The 23587-nt window shown below is 36.4% G+C and overlaps 1 protein-coding gene across 4 annotated transcripts in view; it reads left to right on the forward strand.

The window, feature by feature from the left end:
• Positions 1-17173, forward strand: part of DNAAF4 (dynein axonemal assembly factor 4) — a 63871-nt gene extending 46698 nt beyond the window's left edge. For 3 of the 4 annotated variants that reach the window (XM_053889047.1, XM_019442037.2, XM_019442040.2), the window contains 3 exons: positions 11737-11890; positions 12953-13058; positions 15370-17173. In XM_053889047.1, coding sequence (XP_053745022.1) covers positions 11737-11890; positions 12953-13058; positions 15370-15479 — 370 coding nt within the window. In that variant the 3' untranslated portion in view covers positions 15480-17173. The remainder of the gene's footprint in view (positions 1-11736; positions 11891-12952; positions 13059-15369) is intronic. The other variant, XM_019442042.2, reaches the window with a different exon arrangement.
• The last annotated feature ends 6414 nt before the right edge of the window (positions 17174-23587 follow it).

The raw sequence follows: 23587 nt of genomic DNA on the forward strand, positions 1-23587 counted from the left end.
AAGACTAGTAGTGCAAGGGACCAGATTGCTCATAGAAAAATAGCTCAGTTGGGGCGCTTGGGTGGCTCAGTCAGTTAAGCATCCGACTTCAGCCCAGGTCATGATCTCACAGTTCGTGAGTTCAAGCCCCCTGTCGGGCTCTGTGCTGTCAGTTCAGAGCCTGGAGCTTGCTTCGGATTCTGTGTCTCCCTCTCTCTGCCCTTCCGCATTCACATTCTGTCTCTCAGACAATGAATAAATGTTTAAAAAAAAAAATTAAAAAAAAAGAAAAATAGCTCAGGTATTGAGCCACAAAGTCCAAGTTGGGTTACACAGGAAGAGATGCCAGGCAACTCAGTGGCTCAGTTGGTTAAGCATCTGACTCTGGATTTTGGCTCAGGTCATGATCTCATGGCTCAGTGTTTTTGAGCCCTGAGTTGGGCTCTGTGCTGATCGTGCAGAGCCTGCTTGGGATTCTGTCTCTTCCTCTATCTCTGCCCTTCCCCCCCTTGTGCTAGTGCTAGTGCAAGCTTTCTCTCTTTCAAAATAAATAAATAAACTTAAAAAAAAAAGGAAGGGAGAGATCCCATGAGGGGCTCATTGGACTAAGAGAAAATGGAGCAATTAAGAAATTAGAGGGTACTGTTAAGACAGAAGACTTAGTATAAAGGGAAAGTTGGCAGAATAGAAAATTGTGATTAGTGGCTGGGATTCCAGAGTTTGATAGTTCCAAGGTAGTGCAGTTCAGGTGATGATGAAGGCCAAGGTGTGGCCCTGGGAGTGGGTAGCAGAAGTACACTTGAAAGGAAGGCATGATGACTTAAGGAGTTTCAGGTTTTTCAAGACTAAATTGATGAATGGACCATAGACATAAACTTTAGAATCTTCTGGAATCATGGCAGAAGTCGGGATAGAGACAGATGCTGGGAACCAGTTTCAAAGGCCTTAATGAATATGAGAAGAGTGATTTTAACTTTTCTCTCTTTCTCTTAAAGTAGGCTCCACGCCCAACATAGGATTCGAACTCATGACCTTGAGATCAAGAGTTGAACACTTCTAACAACTGAGCCAGCCAGATGTCCCAGGAGAATAGTGACTTTTAAAAAGACAGGAGATGACAGTGACTAGAAGGCTGTAGGGGGAAAGATGTCAGGAATATCAAAGGATAATGACTGCGTATAAAGAGAGAGTTTGATTTTATATCTAGCAGAAGAGAGTCTGAAGAATGCCAGTTTCTACAGTCCTAACCCCTGATGTGGGGACTCAGGAAGGGACGCAGTGGAGAGGGTGGTAGAGATTAGCATTGCCCTGAGGACAGAGCCAAGTTTATTTTAGATGGGATTGTTAAGAAAAGTTAAGAGTATAGGAAAGGAATGAGAGGTGGAGTCAGTTATGGCAAAACCTGGAATAAGAAAGTGCAAAGGAGGGGCACCTGGCTGGCTTGTTCGGTAGAGTGTGTAACTCGTGATCTGGGGTCTCGAGTTCCAGCCCCACTTTGAACGTAGAGATTGCTTTAACGACAACAACAAAAAAATTGCAAGGGTGCCTGGGTGGCTCTGTCGGCTAAACAGCTTACTTCGGCTCACGTCATGATCTCACGGTTTGTGAGTTTGAGCCCCGCATCTGGCTCTGTGCTGACAGCTCAGAGCCTGGGGCCTGCTTTGGATTCTGTGTCTCCCTTTCCCTCTTCCTGTCCCCTGCTCAGGCACACACACACACACACACACACACACACACACACACACACTCTCTCTCTCTCTCTCTCTCTCTCAGAAATAAACATTAGAACAAAAATTAAAAAAAAAAAAAGAAAGTGCAAAGGAGTAGAGGGGGATGGGAGTAGGAAAGAACGGCAACATGAAGACGGGGGAAAAGTGTGCTTTTACATCAGTGCTCAAAGATAACAGGGTTGATTGACACGGTGAGACAGGTCTTTGGTATAGGTGTTGTGATGCTGTGACTGGCTAAAGGTCCTAGGAGTGTTGGTTTGGTCTTCCTCTGATACCCTTAAGATGTGATTTGGGTTTAAGAGTAGAAAGGACAGATGAGATCATTGAGCCAGGGTTAGAATTTTGACTGATGCACACATACACACACACACACGTGTGTGTGTGTGTGTGTGTGTGTGTGTGTGTGTGTGTGTGTGTGAATTAAGTTAAAATTAAAAATTAGGGGTGCCTGGGTGGCTCAGTTGGTTGAGTGTCCAACTTCGGCTCAGGTCATGATCTTGCATTTTGGGTTTGAGCCCCGTGTCAGGCTCTGTGCTGATAGCTCAGAGCCTGGAACCTGCTGTGTCTCCCTCTCTCTCTGCCCATCCCCTGCTTGTGCTCTTCTCTCTCTCTGTCTCTCAAAAAATAAAATTAAAATGTTTAAAAATTTTTTTAAATTAAATTAAATAACAATTTTTAAAAGTAAAATATTGAAATAAAATTGCTGGCAAAAGGAACAAATTGGCAGCAACCTAGTGCAAAAGTATACTTTGCAGCAGTCGGGCATGACTGGTAGATTATAATTACTTTTAGTCTCTTGTTTTTGTACCACTTTGCCTTACTACCTCCAATTAGGTAGGAAAAGAAAGAGAAGCAAAACAAGAGGAGAGGAAGAGAGCCGAGAATGAGGAGAGATGGAAGAAAACTTAGTAGCTAATAACACCCAGAGAAACAAAGTACAGTTAATCAAAATGCCAAGTACAAATAGATAAAAGGAAAGGTAAGACTTGTTAGAAGAATATCCTCACTAGCAATGTAATGCAATACAAAAGATAGAAATAGACATAATAGAACTGATTCAGAAACGGTTAGTTGACTTTAAGCCAAAGGATGAAATACCTTCATCTCCAGAGGCTTTGTTTCATGATAGCCTTCTATATTTACACAGGACAAAACTGTTCTTACTGTGCTAAAACTCATGGGACACTTGCTTCACAAAAGGGTAGAGGTGGACAAGCCTTTCAAAAACCAATAGCTTTTTCTTAGAAAAAGCCACAGATTGTTTTCATGTTTTTTGCCTAGCTTCCCACTACTGTATCTTAGTTTTAAATGCCAAATCTCTACCTTTTGGGAAAATACATAAGCTTAGGTAATTTTACTTGCTCATGAAAGCATTTTACCTTTTCCAATTAACGTTATGTACCAGATAGCTTTTCACTGAGAACATCTCATAAAACAGAGTCTAGATGCTCTAATATAGGTATATGCATGGTATGTATGATGTTATTTAACAGCCTTACATGACTCAGAATCTGTAAATAAATTTAATAGCTGTCCTTCTAGACACTTGTAATCACATGAAGTAAATGGACTGTAAATGGACCATTGTTCTGTCTCAAGGACATTACTCTGTGCTTGACTTTTAGTGTAAGTTCTTTTGGACCCTGTCTTAACTTTAGGCTTACACACCTTCTTTCCCCACACTAGGGCCACTTGAATCCCATCTGCATACCTCACTCTCTACAGCCAAGTCTAATGTTAGATAGGAGGGAATCAAGGATATGTTATGCTACAATCCAGCATTGTATTGCTATTATTACATAAAAGCATTGTCTACCCTGGTTCTTGGGTCTGAATTTTCTTTTTAGTCTCTTGGCCTAAGTGTCATGTCAGATTTTGTCGCCTGCCTAGTACCCCATTCCTTTTAAGATTGAGGATGTCCTTTGCTTTTGCTTTCCCTTTTGCCACCAGGCTAATTCTACTCTGAGCCCCAACTTTGTTTGTAGGAGCCCACTATCTGCTAATAGACTAACCTAGTCTGCCAGTCTGTATTTCCGTATCCTTATTGTTTGCGTATGTTCTGTGTCTGGATTCGATCTGCCTTGCTGGATGTCTTTTACTTCATGTTGGACTTTTTGATGCTGATTATTGACCATCTTCTCCCAACACAGTATATAATTCTACTTGCCAAACTGAATTTCTTCCACATACTTAGGTTTGGGTCCATGCCCCAGCAAGAACTGTGAAGGTTTAGCCTACCACAGTTTCATGGATACCAGGAGAAGACATGAGACTCATGGGTTAGAGACAAAGGAATGTTATTCAAGGCACAGCAATCAGTGTGACCTTCATACTGGTTCCCTTTGCGCCTCAAGTCCCACAAGGCCAATGCATAGGCAGGCCTAGGTTTGAACCACAGCTGAGAACACCATGCTTAACACAATTTTTCATGAGAGGATTATAAGCAAATATGTCCAGCCTTTGACCCACAAGGAGATACTATCTTTTTTTCATACTGAACAGCAGATAAATCTGCTCTTTGCCCCAGAGGGAGACACTATATTTTCCAAGGCTATGTGCTATATGCACATCTTTGAAAAGATTGTCCCAAATAAAAGCCGTCTGTGCATCTGACATAAGATATGCACGAACATAAAATTCCCATGAAGAGTCATCTTCCAACAGTCCTTTGGACCTGCCTACTTTCAGGACAGATCTGCCAAATATGCCTTGCTCTCCTGCATTTTATTTATTAAAACAATTTTTTTAATGTTTATTTATTTTTGAAAGAGAGAGAGAGAGTGGGAGCTGGGAAGAGGGAGACACAGAATCTGAAGCAGGCTCCAGGCTCTGAGCTGTCAGCACAGAGTCCAACATAGGTGCTTGAACCCACAAACTGAGATCATGACCTAAGCTGAAGTTGGATGCTTAACCAACTGAGGCACCCAGGCACCCCTCTTCTGCATTTTAAAAACTATGTTTCTGGAGATAAGATGGTTTTCTTATACTTCTACCTTTTGCCTGAATTACAGAAGTTTAGAATCCATATTTATTCTCAGATCACTTCTTTGATGTAATTATCATTTTGTTCATTTGCTTGTTTGTATGCATTTTATAGCCCATAATACTCTATTGCAATACACTACCTGTTATGGCCTAACTTGTCGTTTTGTATAATATGTAGTTTCCTTTTCCTGTTTCCATCCTGAGTGCTAAATTGTAGTGGCTGATGTGCTTTCACAAAGGCATACTGATACTCAGCTTTAGAAGCTCTAGAGATACCCAAGAATGTTTTCTATGCTGAAAGATAAGATGCTGAAAGAGACAACAATTTTTGAAGTCTGTTCAGGGGCAGGTGGCTGTTACAGTTCCTATTGCCCACAAAACAGAGCCGTTCTGTCTTCTGTTGGAATATGTGTTGCTCCTGGCCCTATTGCTGTTGCTAAGCCCCACTACTTCTGATTTCTCCTAGCTGTCTTCTGCCCTTTTCTTTACTTCTCTCTACATCACTTCTTTCTTATCATTCCTGCCTCTGGTTGCTTCTCCCAGTCTTGTACAAAATCTTGGGCCCTTTTGGCTATTGCTAATCAGAATGTTTCTTTCTTTACAAAGGCATACCCATCAGTCATCATAAAAATGACAGGATTGTTGGAGCTCCTGGGTGGCTCAGTCAGTTAAGCATCAACTTTGGCTTAGGTCATGATCTCACACTTCGTGGGTTCAAGCCCCATGTTGGGCTCTGTGCTGACAGCCCAGAACCTGGAACCTGCTTCAAATTCTGTCTCCTTCTCTCTCTGCCCCTTCCCCCCTCACTCTGTCTCTCTGTCTCTCAAAAATAAATAAACATTAAAAATGACAGGATTTGGGGCATCTCGGTGGCTCAGTCGGTTGAGCGTCTGACTTCGGCTCAGGTCATGATCTCACACTCCATGAGTTCGAGCCCCGTGTCAGGCTCTGTGCTGACAGCTCGGAGCCTGGAGCCTGCTTCAGATTCTGTGTCTCCCTCTCTTTCTCCGCCTCTCCCCTGCTCATGCTCTGTCTCTCTCTGTCTCAAAAATAAATAAAAACATTAAAAAAAATTTAAAAAAAAATAATAATAAAAAAATAAAAATGACAGGATTGTTTGCAATTGTTCATGTCTCTTTTATTCTCACTATACATTCAGTATAATAAGCACTCAGTATGTGTTGAATTAATGAGTACTTTTGCATAATTCTTTTCACTGGCATTGCCTTATTTCGAACATCAATGAAGACTTCATGGTTATTAACTTCTCTGCTTAAATTGTTCAAAGGTTACTGCCCTTTGGATACAGGTTTAATTTTTTCCCTTTCCTTTCGAAATTTGGCTGTTTCCAAGTTCAAAATCATTCTGAAAGCCATACGGCAGATTTTTGGATTTTTGTAGTGACATTAAAGTTAAAAAAAAGTAATGTTCATTTGGATTTATATTTTAATATGTATATGTAAACTTTAAAAATATTTTAATACTTTATATTTCTTGCTATTATGCCTCCTACAATGGTTCTTTTAATAACACTCATTGTAGGGCGCTGGGGTGGTTCTGTCAGTTAAGCGTCCGACTTCAGCTCAGGTCATGATCTCGCAGTTCGTGGTTTCAAGCCCCACATCAGGCTCTTTGCTGACAGCTCAGAGCCTGGAGCCTGCTTTAGATTCTGTGTCTCCCTCTTTCTCTGCCTCTCCCCTGCTCATGCTCTATCTTTCTCTGTCTCTCAAAAATAAATGTAAAAATAGTTTAAAAATAATTTTCATTTTAAACTTTTCTTCCCTTCAAACCTGGGAAAATTTTTCTGATAAAACTTTTATATTATAAAACTATAAACTTATGTTAAAGATGAAAAATGGAATTGTTCTTCAAATGTATAGGTTAATATAAGATTTGTACAGTTATACAGACCAATGGAATAGATAGTCCAGAAATAGCTCTCCCCTCTATGATCAAATGATTTTCAATAGTTATTCAGTGGAGAAAGGACAGTCTTTTCAACACATGGTGGTGGGAAAATTGGAAATTCATATGCAAAAGAATGAAGTTGGGCCCTTACCTAACACCTTATACAAAAATTAACTCAAAAGAGATAAAAGATCTAAACAGAAGAGCTAAAACAATGAATTTCTTAGACTAAAACACAGAGTACTTTATGACATTGGATTTGGCAATATTTCTTGGATGTGACATCAAAAGCATAGACAACAAAAGACAAGTAAGTGGAAATGCATCAAAATTAAAAACTTGTACATGACGGGCACTATTAACAGAATGGAAAGACAGCCCATGGAATGGAGACAATATTTGCAAATCGTGTATCTGATAAAGGGTTAATATCCAGAATATATTTAAAGAACTTCTGCAACTCAACAGTTTAAAAACTAAACAATCTTTTTAAAAAGTAGGCAAAGAAAATAAATATATAAATATATAAATATTTATATATTTTTCATACATATGTATATATGTATATACATATATATTCATATATATGTATATATGTATATATATGTACATATATACGTATATATATTCATATATATGTATATGTATATATATGTACATATGTATATATATATATATTAGGCAAAGAACTTGAATAGGCTTTTCTCCAAAGAGGATTTCCAAAGGCAAAGGTGCATGAAAAGATGCTGAATGTCACTAATTATTTAGAAAATGCAAATCAGAGTCACAGTGGGATACTAATTTACATAGATTACACTGGGTATTATCAAAATAACAAAATAACCCAGAAAATAACAAGTGTTTGTGAGGATGTGGAGAAATTAGAAACCTTGAACATTGTTGGTGGGAATATAAATTGTACACAGTATGGAGCCCCCTCAAAAAAATTAAAAATAGAATTACCATATGATCCGGCAATTTCACTTTAGGGCATATACAGAAAAGAATTGAAAGCAGGGAAACAAACAGATATTTGTACACTCATGTTCATAGTAGCATTATTCACAATAGCCAGAAGGTAGAAGCAACCCAAGTGCCCATTGATGGATATTTTGGTAAACAAAATGTGGTATATCCATACAACAGAATATTCTTTTTTTTTAATATGAAATTTATTGTCAAATTGGTTTCCATACAACACCCAGTGCTCATCCCAACAGGTGCCCTCCTCAATGCCCATCACCCACCCACCTCTCCTTCCCACTCCCCCTCAAACCTCAGTTTGTTCTCAGTTTTTTAGAGTCTCTTATGTTTTGCCTCCCTCCCTCTCTAACCTTTTTTTTTCCTTCCCCTCCCCCATGGTCTTCTGTTAAGTTTCTCAGGATCCACAAAAGAGTAAAAACATATGGTATCTCTCGTTCTCTGCATGACTTATTTCACTTAGCATAACACTCTCCAGTTCCATCCACGTTGCTGCAAAAGGCCATATTTCATTCTTTCTCATTGCCAAGTAGTATTCCATTGTATATATAAACCACAACTTCTTTATCCATTCATCAGTTAATGGACATTTAGGCTCTTTCCATAATTTGGCTATTGTTGAGAGTGCTGCTATAAACATTGGGGTACAAGTGCCCCTATGCATCAGCACTCCTCTATCTCTTGGGTAAATTCCTAGCAGTGCTATTGCTGGGTCATAGGGTAGATCTATTTTTAATTTTTTGAGGAACCTCCACACTGGTTTCCAGAGCGGCTGCACCAGTTTGCATTCCCACCAACAGTGCAAGAGGGTTCCCGTTTCTCCACATCCTCACCAGCATCTATAGTCTCCTGATTTGTTCATTTTAGCCGCTCTGACTGGCGTGAGGTGATATCTGAGTGTGGTTTTGATTTGTATTTCCCTGATGAGGGGTGACGTTGAGCATCTTTTCATGTGCCTGTGGGACATCTGGATGTCTTCTTTAGAGAAGTTCTATTTGTGTTTTCTGCCCATTTCTTCACTGGATTATTTGTTTTTTGGGTGTGGAGTTTGGTGAGCTCTTTATAGATTTTGGATACTAGCCCTTTGTCTGATATGTCATTTGCAAATATCGTTTCCCATTCTGTTGGTTGCCTTTTAGTTCTGTTGATTGTTTCCTTTGCAGTGCAGAAGCTTTTTCTCTTCATGAGGTCCCAATAGTTCATTTTTGCTTTTAATTCCCTTGCCTTCGGGGATGTGTCAAGTAGGAAATAGCTGTGGCTGAGGTCAGAGAGGTTTTTTTCCTGCTTTCTCCTCTAGGGTTTTGATGGTTTCCTGTCTCACATTCAGGTCCTTTATCCATTTTGAGTTTATTTTTGTGAATGGTGTATTCTCAATAGCCTTAAAGGGAAGAAACTCTTGTTACATGTTACAACATGGATGAACCTTGAAGACATTACGCTAAGTAAAACAAGCCAGTTACAAAAGGAAAAATACTGTATAATTGCACTTATATGAGGTACCTACAGCAGTCAAATTCATAGGACAGATAATAGAACGGTGGTCATCAAAGGTAGGAGGTAATGGGGTGTTAATGTTTAATGAGTACAGAGTTTCAGTTTTGGAAGGTGAAAAACTTCTAGAGTTGGATGTTGATGATGATTGCACAACAGTGTGAATGTACTTAATGCCACTAAACTATACATTTAAAAATGGTTAAAAATGGTACATTTTATGTTATGTATATTGTGCCATAATTAAAAAGGGGAGGGGGAGCTTGTAGTAGACACTATAGGTTATCCAGCCAAAATGTATGCCCTCCCTTTATCCTTATTGGCTGAGACCTTATTTTGGTTAGGAGTGTAGACTGTATTACCCATGTGACCAAGTCCTGAGATAAATTCTGATTGACTTCAACAAATCAGGGTTTTCACTGCACTGCTGGTGGGTTTATTTGCTTGTGTTGTTGTTTTGTTTTTAGATCTATGTTTTATTATAATGTTTATAAAAGCAGAGTATTAGGAAACAAAAACCCTAAATATCCATCATTAGGAGGAGACTGGTTTCAGAAATCCTGGCAGAAATTAGAGAATACTTTGCTTAAAAAAAAAAAAATCTTTAAAAATAGTGTATCTCCAATTTTCTTAATATGAAAAGATTATCATATTGTTGAATTTTCTTAAATGCTCCCAAAAAGCAATATGTAGTACTGAGGTGTAAAAGTGGGGAGAGAGAGAGACAGATGGGGAGAGAGATTGAGGAAGAGAGGGAGTGACTGGTGGTTTTATTAAGACAAAATATATATTTTTTAAAGTTTATTTTGAGAAAGAGCTTGAGGTGGGGGAGGGAAAGAAAGAGAGAAGAGAGAGAATCCCAAGCAGGATCCATTTCAGTGTGGAACTGATACAGGACTTGATATGGAACTGTGAGATCATGGTGACCTGAGCAGAAACCAAGAGTCAGACACTTAACCAACTGAGCCACCCAGGTGCCCCAAGGCTTAATATTTTTTTCAGGTGGGTACTTTTGGTTAATGAGATGGGAAAGGAGGTGAACCAGGAGATTTCTGGAAAAGTTTTTTTTGCTCTCAAGGAGCATATACCAGAAGATACCGTCCCATTTTATTCTAATGAATATCGTGCTTTGAATGTGGCACCTTAAGCTATGCAGTCATCTTATACTATGAGAAAAACCAGCCCTAGGATGAAGTAGCTTGTGAGTATAGTATAATGGAGAAGCGTAAGTAACCTTAGGCCTTGATAATATGTTCAAGTTGCTGATTTCATTGGGCATGGAGCCTTTCCCTCTGGAGTTGTTTTTCTGTTTTGTTTTTTTGTTTGTTTGTTTTCTTTTTAATTTTTTAAACTTATTTATTTTGATAGAGAACAAGCAGGGAAGTGGGGAGAGAAAGGGGGAAGAGAAAGAATCCCAAGCAGGCTCTGCCATGTGAGCACAGAGCACTACGTGGGGCTCAAATTCACAAACCGTGAGATTATGCCCTGAGCTGAAATCAGAAGTCTAAGGCTTAACTGATTGAGCCACACTGGCTTCCCTCTCTGGACTTTTTAAATGTGAGATCATTTACTTCCTTGTTTAAGCCAGTTTGAGTTGAGATCCTGTTACTTGCATTCCGAAACATCCTAGCTGATATGAGGCATTTCAGAAACATAAACTTTTACCAGAGAATTAGCTTTTCTAGTTTGTGCAAGTTATTTTAAACTTGAATCCGGATTACATTAGATGTCACAGTAGTGTTGTTTTACCTTTTACTAATGGTTTACTGGGTGCTTTTACTTTGATGTCATCAAGTTCTAGAACGGTACAGTATGCAGTACAGTCAACTGGAAATAAATACAAAGTGTTCTTTATATAGCAGTTTTATATTTGGTATTTTATTTTTTCCCTTTTTTGTGCATTTTCCAAAATTCTAGGAATTGTACATGAAAAATAAAAACCACTTTACATTTTAAATAAAACCCTTAATTATGTACATCTGTTTGAAGAGAATTTTGGAAGATTTAAACTATTAGATGCTTTTGTTTGCAAGTAATAAAAAAAATTTTTAAAACAATTTTAAACTCTGTTAAAAGGAATTTATTGGCTATGTAACTAAAAAGCTAAAGGTATGTTATATTTCAGGTAAAGCTTGATGCAGCAGCTTAATTGTATCACTAAGGACTCTGCTTCTGTCTGCCTTTTTATTCTTTTCATAATTCTATGGTATCAGCTTCATTCTAGTGCTGGCTCTTTTCATCGTGTTAAAAATGGTCACCACAGTTAGGGCTGTATGCTTTCTTCATTTGTATCCAGCAAGAGGAGTTTTCCCAACTTTTCATTCTCCAACATTGGAAACAAAGTCACAGGCTTCATTCTGAATAGACCAATTTAGGTCACAAGCTTATCCCCAAGTCAGTCATTGTAGCCAAGAGGATAGAAATATGCTTAGGGCTTAAACTACCATAGCTACCTTTGGAGGTGGGGGTGAGGTCAGTCCCATTCAGATTATATGTTGATACATGTGGAGGAAAGTAGGGGGCAGTGTAGCCTACAAACCATTGTATAGGGAATAGAAAAGGAGGTAAACCATCTCCTCTGCCAGATGTTACTAGATAGTATTTCTGTGTTCCTATTTCAATGTTATATTGTTTTCCTTTTTTTTTTTTTTTGTCTCATTAGTAAATTGTTCGCAACAGAAAACTATTTGGCAGCTATTAATGCATATAACTTAGCCATAAGACTAAATAACAAGATTCCACTATTGTATTTGAATCGGGCTGCTTGCCACCTAAAACTAAAAAACTTACACAAGGCCATCGAAGATTCTTCTAAGGTATGTGTGTGTGTGTGTGTGTGTGTGTGTGTGTGTGTGTTGCTTTAAAATTGTTATCCTTATTTATTGGTTTAAATGATACCCTTCATGTGTTTTCTTTTAAATTTATGTAGTTGAGATGCAAGGATTATAAGAGTCATCTTGTTGGGCTTTTTTTTTTTTTTTTTTTTTACTGAAAAAAAGATTTTTCTGTGTTTGAATAGATAAGAAACTTTTTTTTTTTTTTTTTTAGATTTCAAGTTTCATTAGAAATCCCCTATCAATTGCTCCTATATTTCCTTGATGTATCATTTGAAATTCACAAGGAAATTAGTAAATGTTTGTCAGTTGTGCTTACCCTTTTTCTTATTAAAGTTTTGCAGACTTACTGCAAGGTTGAAGGAAGAAAACTTGGTATTCCCTTGTTATCACTACCACTTGCACGGTAGGATAGCTCCCTAGCAATTTCCCGATTTTCAGAGTAACTTAGTATATCCTAATTTCATTACTAATATCATGTCATTACTAATAAACTAGTTTTTTTCTCTTTTTTTTTCCATATCCAAGTAACCTGTCTACAGGGAAAATCATATGCAAAATCTCTTAAGTTGCCCCTTGAGATTGAAAATATGGAAGAAATAACCAGATCCTCATACTTTGATCTTATTAAGCTACTAAAAGATCTGGCAATATTCTTAGGATCCAGTTTTCCTTTTATTAGCACAATTCTGGCCACAAATATTTATTGAATGATTGAATGAACTGAAATGCCCAATTTGAATTTTTATAAAAGATCTTCAATACTCTTTAATCATTCCTGTTAATGAAGGTAAAAATGTAGAGGTTTCAAATGATAAACCAGAGATAACTTTGGGAGAGAGGGTATGAATCTTGTATAGGAACAATTGAACAATTCTTTAAATTGTTCAACCCAAATATAAGTATTTGATACATTTCTGTATCAGTTAAGCCCAAAATTTTGGTGGGTGCAGACTTGAGGCTTGTTTCAGAGTTAATATTTTTACCATGTTTTTGCTCAAGTTTAAATTAGGAAATTGTCTTTCCCTCATTTTATTCTGTAAGGCATTAGAATTATTGACACCACCTGTTGCAGACAATGCTAATGGAAGAATGAAGGCACATATACGACGTGGAACAGCATTCTGTCAGCTAGAATTGTATGTAGAAGGTAAGAAATTGATAGAAATGTTTTAAGTTACAAATTATACTCTGAAAAAAGTATCAATGGGATTATTTAAGATCATAACTTTTTAGGACTCCACTGTTTTATATTTTTAGCATTTAATGTATTCTTTGCAATTTATCTGACAAAAATGATTTTGAAATACTTAAAAAATTTATTGTTGTAGAAGGGAGTGAACAGCCAGTTTAGGTCTCAGAAAATGCTGTAGCATCAGACAACTTTTCTATAGAAAGATGTGTGATAAAAGTTATAAATGAGTCAGTTAAGGGGTGCCTGGGTGGCTCAGTTGGTTAAGCGGCCGACTTCGGCTCAGGTCATGATCTCGTGGTCCGTGAGTTCGAGCCCCGGATCAGGCTCTGTGCTGATAGCTCAGAGCCTGGAGCCTGTTTCAGATTCTGTGTCTCCCTCTCTCTGACCCTCCCCTGTTCATGCTCTGTCTCTCCCTGTCTCAAAAATAAATAAAACGTTAAAAAAAAATTTTTTTTTTTTAAAATGAGTCAGTTAAGATATGATGGAAATTTAAAATGAATTGCTTTGGACACACACACACACACACACACACACACACACACACAAGCTCAGAAATAACTGATGTACTACCGTATATGATCATTGCTTATATTTGTGGGACTGTGCTAAGGTTTGTAATTCAGCCTGGTGGATAGAAGCCATAACACTGATTTTTTATTGTTTTTTCGTTTTTAATGTGTTTGGGGACTGGTTTGCAGTTACTCATTTTGCTCCAAAGGCAAAAGTTTTTAGTAGTCAGTGTCTTACCGTTAATGTTCTTCTTCCCATACTTCTGCACCCAGAGGACCATTCAGCTTTCCTTTATTCAAGGCCTAAAGGTATACTCCTTGATGATGCCTTGCCAGGGAAGGGGCTAGTCTATATGGTTTTATTATTTCTGACTTTGTTTTTAAACTTGTTTCTGACATTTTTAGATTTCTATTTTTTTCATTTTTTAAATTAAAAAATTTTTTTTTAATTTATTGAGAGAGAGCGCACATGTGTGCACAAGAGAGAATTCTAAGCAGCTCCACGTGCATTGCAGAGCCTGATGCAGGGCTCAATCTCATGACTTAAGGTGAAATCAAGAGTCCTATGTCCAACTGACTGAACCAACCAGGTACCCCAGAGATTTTTCCAACCAAAGCACCCATATGAGATTTATATGCCCTGTTTTTGTTTTTGTTTTTTAAGTGTCTCGTCCAGCCTTGTGAAGATAAAAATTATGAATGCAGGAATGAAAGATTTTAAAGCATTCTTTAGAAATGATAGCACTATAGACTTTCTGAGCTAAAAGTACTCTTCATTTTAAAGATGAGAAAATGGAGGCTTGGGGAAGTTAAGTGCTTTACCTCAAGTGGCATGGCAAATCAGTAGCACTTAGAACTCAAGTTTCCTTATTCTCAAAGAAATTTTCCCACTGCTTATTTTGGTGAAGATTTAGACTTATTTGTGTATATATGTAACAACCAGCCCACAATGCTTTCCTTTTAAGCCAATTTTTCCTCAAAAGAATTCTGTAGGTATGATAGCTATAGAAAAAAACATAAACGATAATCTATGGATTATATAAAGTATGGATTGAGTCTACCAAAATTATTTTTTTAATCTAGAATCAAAAAAAAATTTTTTTCATATTTATTTATTTTTGAGAGAGAAACACACTGAGCGGGAGCAGGGGAGGTGCAGAAAGAGAGGGAGACACAGAATCTGAAACAGGCTTGAGGCTCTGAGCTTTCAGCACAGAGCCCAACGCAGGGCTCGAACTCACAAACTACAAAACCTGAGCTGAAATTGGACATTTTACCGACTGAGCCACCCAGGCTCTCCTAATCTAGAATTTCTAAATAAGATGGCATTTTTCAAAAATGAGTCTGTTCATGCTTTAATGAGTTTAAGCTGTTAGCTTATTTGTACTTGAATTTAAAATAACTGTTTCTGAGGTGCCTGGCTTGCTCATTTGGAAGAGCATGTGACTCTTGATCTTGGCCCCACATTGGGTGTTGAGATTACTTAAATGAATTTTTAAAAACCCTAAAAAAACTGCTTCTTACAAAGTCCTGAGTGAAGTGAGTATAATTACTTCTGAAATTACTGAAAAATTTCTGCAGTATTTTAGAAATACTACATAGAGATGCATATATGAAAATGAGAATCTAATTGAAAACCTGGTACTTGTCCTGAACCATGTTCTTATTGGTTATTTTTAGTAAAAAAAAATTGTCTAGATAACACAAGTATGTATAAAATACTGATTTTATTGACTATCACTGCTATATAAATATAGGCTTACAGGATTATGAAGCTGCACTTAAGATTGACCCGTCCAATGAAATTGTACAAAATGATGCTGAGAAGATTCGGAATATAATTCAAGGAACAGAACTAAAATCTTAATGACTGCTGAAGCAACTAGGTATTGTACCAGATATTGTTTGAAGTTTTTAAAAAAATAACTGGAGACATTAGGAATATTTGTAAATATGGCTGATTGTGCAGAATCACTTTCTCTTTAGTTCTCTAGTTCTGTAGAGGGCAAAATCTATAGATTTATATATTACAAATCTATGGAAGATTAAATGTGTGACTTGAATGGTTTCTGAATAAGTAAATCAAAACAAGAATGATTTAATTCTTCTTCAATACACAGATTAATTATATATATATATGTATATATATATATATACACATATATATGTACATACATATACATACATATGTATATATGTATATATATATTGTTGTTGTTGTTGTTGTTACTGAATTCAACTTGCCCTTAAAACTAACCAAATATTTGTTGGTGTGATGAGTATTAAGACACGGATTCATTTTTGACAAGGTAAAATTTGAAAATAAAAGACCACCTTAAAAAAAATTTTTTTTAATTATATATACTACTTAGTTGTCTGAATGATTGACCTTGGTATAATCAATACTGATGTTCACTTAGTTTTCAATGCACAGAACCTTTTTTTTCCCCTTTCATACTTCTCCACCACCTGTGTGGGAGGTTAGACCAGTTCAATCTAGCAAAACAACTGTTTGGGAAACCTTGTTTTCAACTTCAGCTACAGGCAGTGTTCCCCAAAGCCTTGATCATATTTCATACTATCTGATGAAGGTAAGTTTTCTAGTACCTTCAAGTACAATAGGAAAAAGAAAAAAAGACAGCAAAGGGTGAAATGTTAACACAGAATATTATGATACTGGCATTTGATTGCACCACCACTTGTGTTGTATCACTGTGATGATGCAAGCATTAAGCAAAAACAGTATAGCTTCCCTTTTGCACATAGTAGTTATCACAATTGTCTGTTTATATTTAGAGGATTTTTAGAAAAATCAAACAATTTTTTAGGAGTAAGTTTTTATAGCATTTGGTCATCTGATATCATTCAAATGGACCATAAGACAGCTTCATTCTTTTTTTTTTTTTTAACTCAATATTTTTTTTGAATGGGAACAGATAAGGTTAGTTCAGCAACCTTGAGACTTTTATAAAGCAACTTTTGATAACTTACATAGCAGCCTTGTCCAGTTATTAGACCTTCTAATAAGACTTGCTTCTAATAAGGATTGCTTTTGCTTATAATCAACACTGGTTTGTTAATTTATTTTTAAAAAATAAGTGTTACCAACATGAAGATGGGTCTTCATGTGTGTCAAATACCAGTTTGATGTTCAAAATATGTTAACCAACCTAGTGCTGCTTCAGGCTCTTCCTGTTACCATCCTCTCCCCCTCTCCCCCTACCCTCTCGAAAAAGACTGGGCCCAATAGCTGCCCTAAGGGCAAAAGATCTATCCTTGGAGGAATAGAAGGGATAGTCTTAACTAGTTATGTGTGAATATTTTTTACCCTATCCTCTAAGTAAAGTCTTGGTTTAAATGCAACAGATGAATTTGTATTTACGAAATACTTGACCTCTTTTGAGCAATCTCCTATGGTTTACAAGGGACTTTTGTCTTAGATTGAAGTAGTGACAGAGTTGAAATATTGATACAACATACCCATCTCTTTTATGATAAAAACATACCTCCCAAATAATAGTGCTAATTAAGGCCTGTGAATAAAAGATAAAAAAATTCTAATAGTAGTCCTTTGATTTTTTTATAATGTCAATTATTTAATTGAAATTAATTTCAAGATACCAAATGGATAACAAACTAAATGTGGCTGTTACAGAAATGTAAACTGAAGGGATCTTTAATCATCTGAAGGGATCTTTAATCCCCCACTACTATGTGATTACCATACACATAAATACATAGTATACATGTTAATTAAAGATGATTTTTTGACAAATTTGGCTATGAAGAAATATCAAAACTATATCAAAATATTGATTACAAAGGAAAGATCAGACTTAGCACATTTTGCAGTGGATGCTTTACAGGAATAGAAAATAGTTATTGTTAGACTTAATTAAAAAAATATTTTCTAATATACCACTCACTTGCCCTTTGATAGTCACTTCGGAGTCAGGGTGGATGGGTAACTAGTTTGATTAAACCTGTTTTTATGTCATTAAAGTGCTTAAGCATTTTATGAGGACAGTTCATCTCTTTCTTCCCAGAAAGAGGTTTGTGAATTACATTAAGCAAAAGTGGTTTGTCCCAGACCAGGTTTGGTATAATTTTTTTAATACATTTTAGCTCTTTACTGACAGAAGTAAAAATGTTATTCCTAATAGATAGGTGCTATCTAATAGTTAAGTAGAAAGTAAACACATATGTTTGTATAAACATATCCTGTCCAGTTTTCCAGAGTCAAAGAAAACCAGAGCTGGACAGTAGTTAGAGCAGTAAAAACACATTTCACTTGGGAACTATTACAGGATAAGAAAAGAGATCTCAGTGTAGAATTGGGGTCTTTTCATAATATAGCATGGGCAATGGACAAGTGGTGATTAACAGCTAAGGAACAAGTTGGGGGTGGGGGTCGGAGTTGTCAGTGGATAGAAAATCACTAAGAGGAAACATCAGGGGTAGGGAGATTCTGGCTATATTAATCTAACAGGATTTTTGCTGAAGGCAGGCCAGGTTGATTGGGCATTATCTGGGGATGATGAGGGGTGAGGAATTTGGTCAAATATTGAGAGTGATTGAAATTAATGGTGGGGATTCTGGCTAACCCAACTTAGCATTATTCTTGCTAACAACTGAACTTGACAAGGCCCAAGGATGAGGCCCAGTTGGAAAGTGGCTAAAGGAACCTGTTTAGAGTTTGGTGAAGGAGAGACCACTTGTCACCAGCAAGCCAAGTACTTTCCAGTGAATCTCATCCATGTGCCAAATAAGGACAAAGGATTTTTGCACATACCATCTGGGGAAAGGGTTAGTAGGTGATCTCCCAAAAAGACTGACAACAGGGGTATTTCATTATCGTATTGATCTGATCTGGCTCAGTCTCACTCTCAAAGACCTATCAATAGCTGATCCATCTCTGAGTATCAGATTCACATTAACCCAGCTCAGGAGACTGCCTGGGCAAAACATACTGCCTACTTATTAATTATTAACCCAGCAAAACAGACTGCCTACTTATTAATTCATAATTAGAAATTGAGCATCTGCATGGGGATGATAGGTTATATGACAATTCACCTTTCCTTATAAACAGATGTATATAGTAAATCACATCATAAAATTGCTTGGTAAACATGTTAAAAGAAACAGGTCCAAAATGGAGTCACTTGTGGCTTCACAAGTGAATTCTACCAAACATTTAAAGAAGGGTTAATACCTATTCTTTTCAAACTATTCCAAAAAATGGAAGAGGAAGGAAAGCTTTCTATGAGGCCAGCATTACCCTGACACCAAAACCAGATAGAGTCACTACAAAAAAAAGAGAGAACTATAGGCCAATATCTCTGATGAACATAGATACATATATCCTCAACAAATTATTAGCAAACCAAATCCAACAATACATTAAAAAAAATCATTCACCACAATCAAGTGGGATTTATTCTTGGGATATAAGGGTGGCTGAATGTTCACAAACCAATCAACTTGATACATGACATCAGTAAGAAAAAGGATAGGGTTGCCTGGGTGGCTCAGTCAGTTAAGCTTAAGACTCTTGATCTGGGCTCAAGTCATGATCTCATGGTTGTGAGATCAAGCCCCATATCAGGCTCCATGCTGAGTGGGGAGCCTGCATGGAATTCTCTCTCTCTCTCTCTCTCTCTCTCTCTGCCCCTCTCCTGCTCATGTGTGTGCACACTCTCTCAAAATAAATAAACATTAAAAAATAAGACAAAGGATAAAAAAATATTATTTTAATAGATGCAGAAAAACATTTGACAAGGTACAATATCCATTCATAATAAAAACCCTCAACAAAGTAGGGTTAGAGGGAATAGACATCCACATAATAAAGGCTATCTATGAAAAACTCACTGCAACATCATCCTCAATGAGGAAAAACAGAGCTTTTCCCCCAAGGGAAGGAACAAGACAGGATTTCCACTCTCAAAATTTTCATTGAACATACTACTGGAAGTTTTAGCCACAGCAATTAGACAAGAAAAAGAAATGAAAGGCATTGGAATTGGTAAGGAGAGGTAAAACTTTCACTACTTGTAGATGACATGATACTATATATATAGAAAACCCTAAAGACTCCACCAAAAAACTTCGGAACTGAGAAATGAATCAGGAAAGCTGCAGGATACAAAATCAATATACAGAAACCTGTTGCATTTCTGTACACTAATAATGAAGTAGCAGAAAGAGAAATTAAGAAAATCCCATGTACAATTGCACCAAAAATAATAAAACCTAGGGATAAACCTAACCAAAGAGGGGAAAGACTTGTACTCTGAAAACTATAAAACATTGATGAAAGAAATTGAAGATGACACAAATGGAAAGATATTCTATGCTCATGGATTGGAAGAACAAATATTGTTAGAATGTCCATTCTACCCAAAGCAATCTACAGATTTAATGCAATCCCAATCAAATACCAAGAGCATTTTTCACAGAACTAGAATAAAAAATCCTAAAATTTTTATGGAACCACAAAAGATCCTGAAGAGCCAAAGTAATCTGGAAAAGAAGAACATAACTGGAGGTATCACAATCCCAGATTTCAAGATATACTACAAAGTTGTATTAATCAAAACAGTATGGTACTGGCACCAAAACAGACATATAGATCAATGGAACAGAATAGAAAGCCTAGAAATAAACACACACTTACATGGTTAATAAAGCTATGCCAGGGAGGCAAGAATATGCAGTGGGAAAAAGAAAGGGTGTTTAACAAATGGTTTTGGGAAAACTGGACCATTTTCTTACACCATAGACAATAATAAACTCAAAATGGACTAAAGACCTAAATATGACACCTAAAGTCCTAGAAGAGAGCACAGGCAGTAATTTCTCTGACATTTTTCTAGATATGTTTCCTAAGGCAAAGGAAGCAAAAGCAAAAATAAACTATTGGAACTACATGAAAATAAAAAACTTTGAATAGCAAAGGAAACAATGAACAAAACAAAAAGACACCAAACTGGAGAAGATATTTGCAAATAATATATTCAATAAGGGGTTAATACCCAAAGTATATAAAGAACTTACACAACACAAAAAAACAAAACAAAAAACAAATCTGATTAAAAACAGGCAGAAGATATGAACAGACATTACTCCAAAGACACAAAAAAGATGCTTAACATCACTCATTGTCAGGGAAATGCAAATCAAAATCACAATGAAATATCACCTTACACCTGTCAGAATGGATAGTATCAAAGAGACAAGATGTAACAAGTGTTGGTGAGGCATGGAGAAAAAGGAACCCTTGGGCACTGTTGGTGGGAATCCAAACTGGTGCAGCCACTGTGGAAAATGGGTGGAGGTTACTTGAAAAATGAAAAACAATTACCATATGACCCAGTAATTCTGCTACTATTTACCCAAAGAAAATGAAAATAAGAATTTGAAAGGATATATGTACCCCTATGTTTATTGCAGCATTATTTACATTAACTGGAATGTGGAAGCAACCCAAGTATGCACTGATAGATGAATGGATAAAGAAGGTATGGTATGTATCTACAATGGAATGTTACCCATAAAACAAATGAAATTCTGCCATTTGCAACAACATGGATGGATCTAGAGTGTATAATGCTAAGTGAAATAAGTCAGTATAAGAAAGACAAATACCACATGAATTCATTCCTATGTAGAATGTAAGAAACAAAACAAATGAACAAAGGGAAAAGAGACGAAAAACAAAAGTCTCTTAAATATAGAGAACTGGTGTTTGCCAGAGGGGAGGGAATGGCTGAAATAAGTGAAGGGAATTAAGAGTACCCTTATCGTGATGAGCACTGAATAATGTGTAGAATTGTTGAATCACTATATTGTATGCCTGAAACTAATATAACAGTGTATGTTAATTATTCTGGAATTTTAAAAATGATAAAAAATAATTAAAAAAGTAAAATAAAAATGGAGTCACTTGCCCCCATTGCTGCAAATCAGGATATAATTGCAAGAATCTGAACTTTAACCAGTCAATCTGGAATTTTCTGATCAGCACTAGTGAGGTAAATTGCTTGCTAGAACCCCATGCTTCCCCCAAAGGAAGGTGACCTTGCCTGAAACAATTCTTCTTTCTCCTTTTTTCCTTTCTTCCTTTCTTTCTTTCTTTCTTTCTTTCTTTCCTTTCTTTTTTCTTCTTCTTCTTCTTCTCCTCCTCCTCCTCCTCCTCCCCCTTTTTTTGTTTATAGCTTCTTTGCCCCACCCTGTTTCTGCCTATAAACATCTTCCATTTTGTTTAGCCTCTCAGAGCACTTTTCTGCTGGCTAGATGGGATCCTGCCTGACTGTTAAATAAAGCCAGTTAAATTTTTCAAGTTCACTCAGTTGAATTCTGTTTTTTAACACATAGAATCAGAACAAGGAGAATTAGTTTGAATAGAATGTTTCATGGCATCATGCATCCAATTGTACACAACAGGCTTCCTCTTTCCTATAAGGTTTGTTTATAAACCCTAAGGCATACCTCACTGTAACTAACTCTCCAATAAAACCAGGTTTATGCTTCAGATAATGACCACATTACCAGCATCTTCTCTTTGTCATTACCCATAGTTTTTGAAATGTAATTCCCCTTTCCAAAATGTTTTATTTTTTAATTTATTTTTTTTTCTAAAATGTTTTAAAGGCATATGATGACCCTATGGCCATCTTAAAATAGTCTTTTTAAGGAACTACTTTTGACAGTATTTATACTTCGTTTTATCCTTTTTATGACCTAATAAACATGTTTTTTGTTTAGTAAACAAAAAAAACAGTACAATAATAGAAATAGTAAACTCAATAATTTTTAGCTATTATACATGGTAAAAACCAATCAACTTATTTGTTCAAATATATTTATTAGATTTTTGATGGGGTAAACTAGATTTCTGATAGTCTTTTAGTTTATAGCTAAAAGAGAGGCAGACCTAAACTTACTGATAAAATATTACTTTGGGAAGATAAACTTCGTTTTATTTGAAGCTGAGAGCTCATGCTGTATTTGTAGTAATGATGAGTCAAGAAATGGAAGTGAAATGTCAACAATTCTGATAATCATATAAAGGTAGGAAAGTTTGCCTAAAGTATATGAGTTTTTGTTTTTGTTTTTTCAGAGCCAGGGAGGGGCAGAGAGAGAGAGGGAGAGAGAGAATCCCAAGCAGGCTTCCTGCTCAGCACGGAGCCTGATGTGGGGTTCATCTCACAACCATGAGACCATGACCGGAGCCAAAATCAAGAGTCCAATGCTTAACCTACTTAGCCACGCACGGGCCCCTCTGAATTTTTTACCTAATGTGTTTAAATATTTTCTACAAGAATGAGTTGTTCAAACTGTTTTCTGAAATGAAATCCTTCTTTTTGGAAAAATTACAAACTCGTTTGTGTTTGTTTACTTATTTGTAAAGTAAGTTACAAATTTGTGTATTTGTTTACTTACTTACATTTTAGCATATTCCAAAAATGTATTGCTTTTTGTTGTATATCTCACAAAGTGGTGAATTTCACAGTCCAAACTCTAAAGCTTCTTTTAAGTTGTTTGTATCCAGATTCTAAATATACTATAAGCTGGTGAATAATTCTGTATATTGTCTATCCATGCTTTTGATTTTATACAGTTTAGTTTTTTTAGTCTATATTAAAGAAACATTACTCTGTAGTTGTCTTCAACTACATTTTATCTTTAGAGCTGATTAGTACAGGTCAGTAGTTCACAAAAAGTTATCCCATCAGAATACAAATAGGCTATATTATCCTATCTTTTAAAAAATAACCTTTGGCCCCATATGTCTACTTCCGGCTTCCAGTCTATTTCTCTGTTCAGTTTACAGCAAAACTACTAAAAAGTACCACTTCCATTTTTTCTTAAACCTATTCCATTAAAGTTTTCCTTTCTGTGACCTCACTAAAACACTTCTCCTTGAGGTGACTAATGTTCTCTGCATTGCCTATTTGTACCTTCAGATCT

This window comes from Panthera pardus, unplaced genomic scaffold, assembly GCF_024362965.1.
Source record: "Panthera pardus isolate Hobbes unplaced genomic scaffold, ASM2436296v1 HiC_scaffold_24, whole genome shotgun sequence".
Classification (NCBI taxonomy): Eukaryota; Metazoa; Chordata; class Mammalia; order Carnivora; family Felidae; genus Panthera; species Panthera pardus.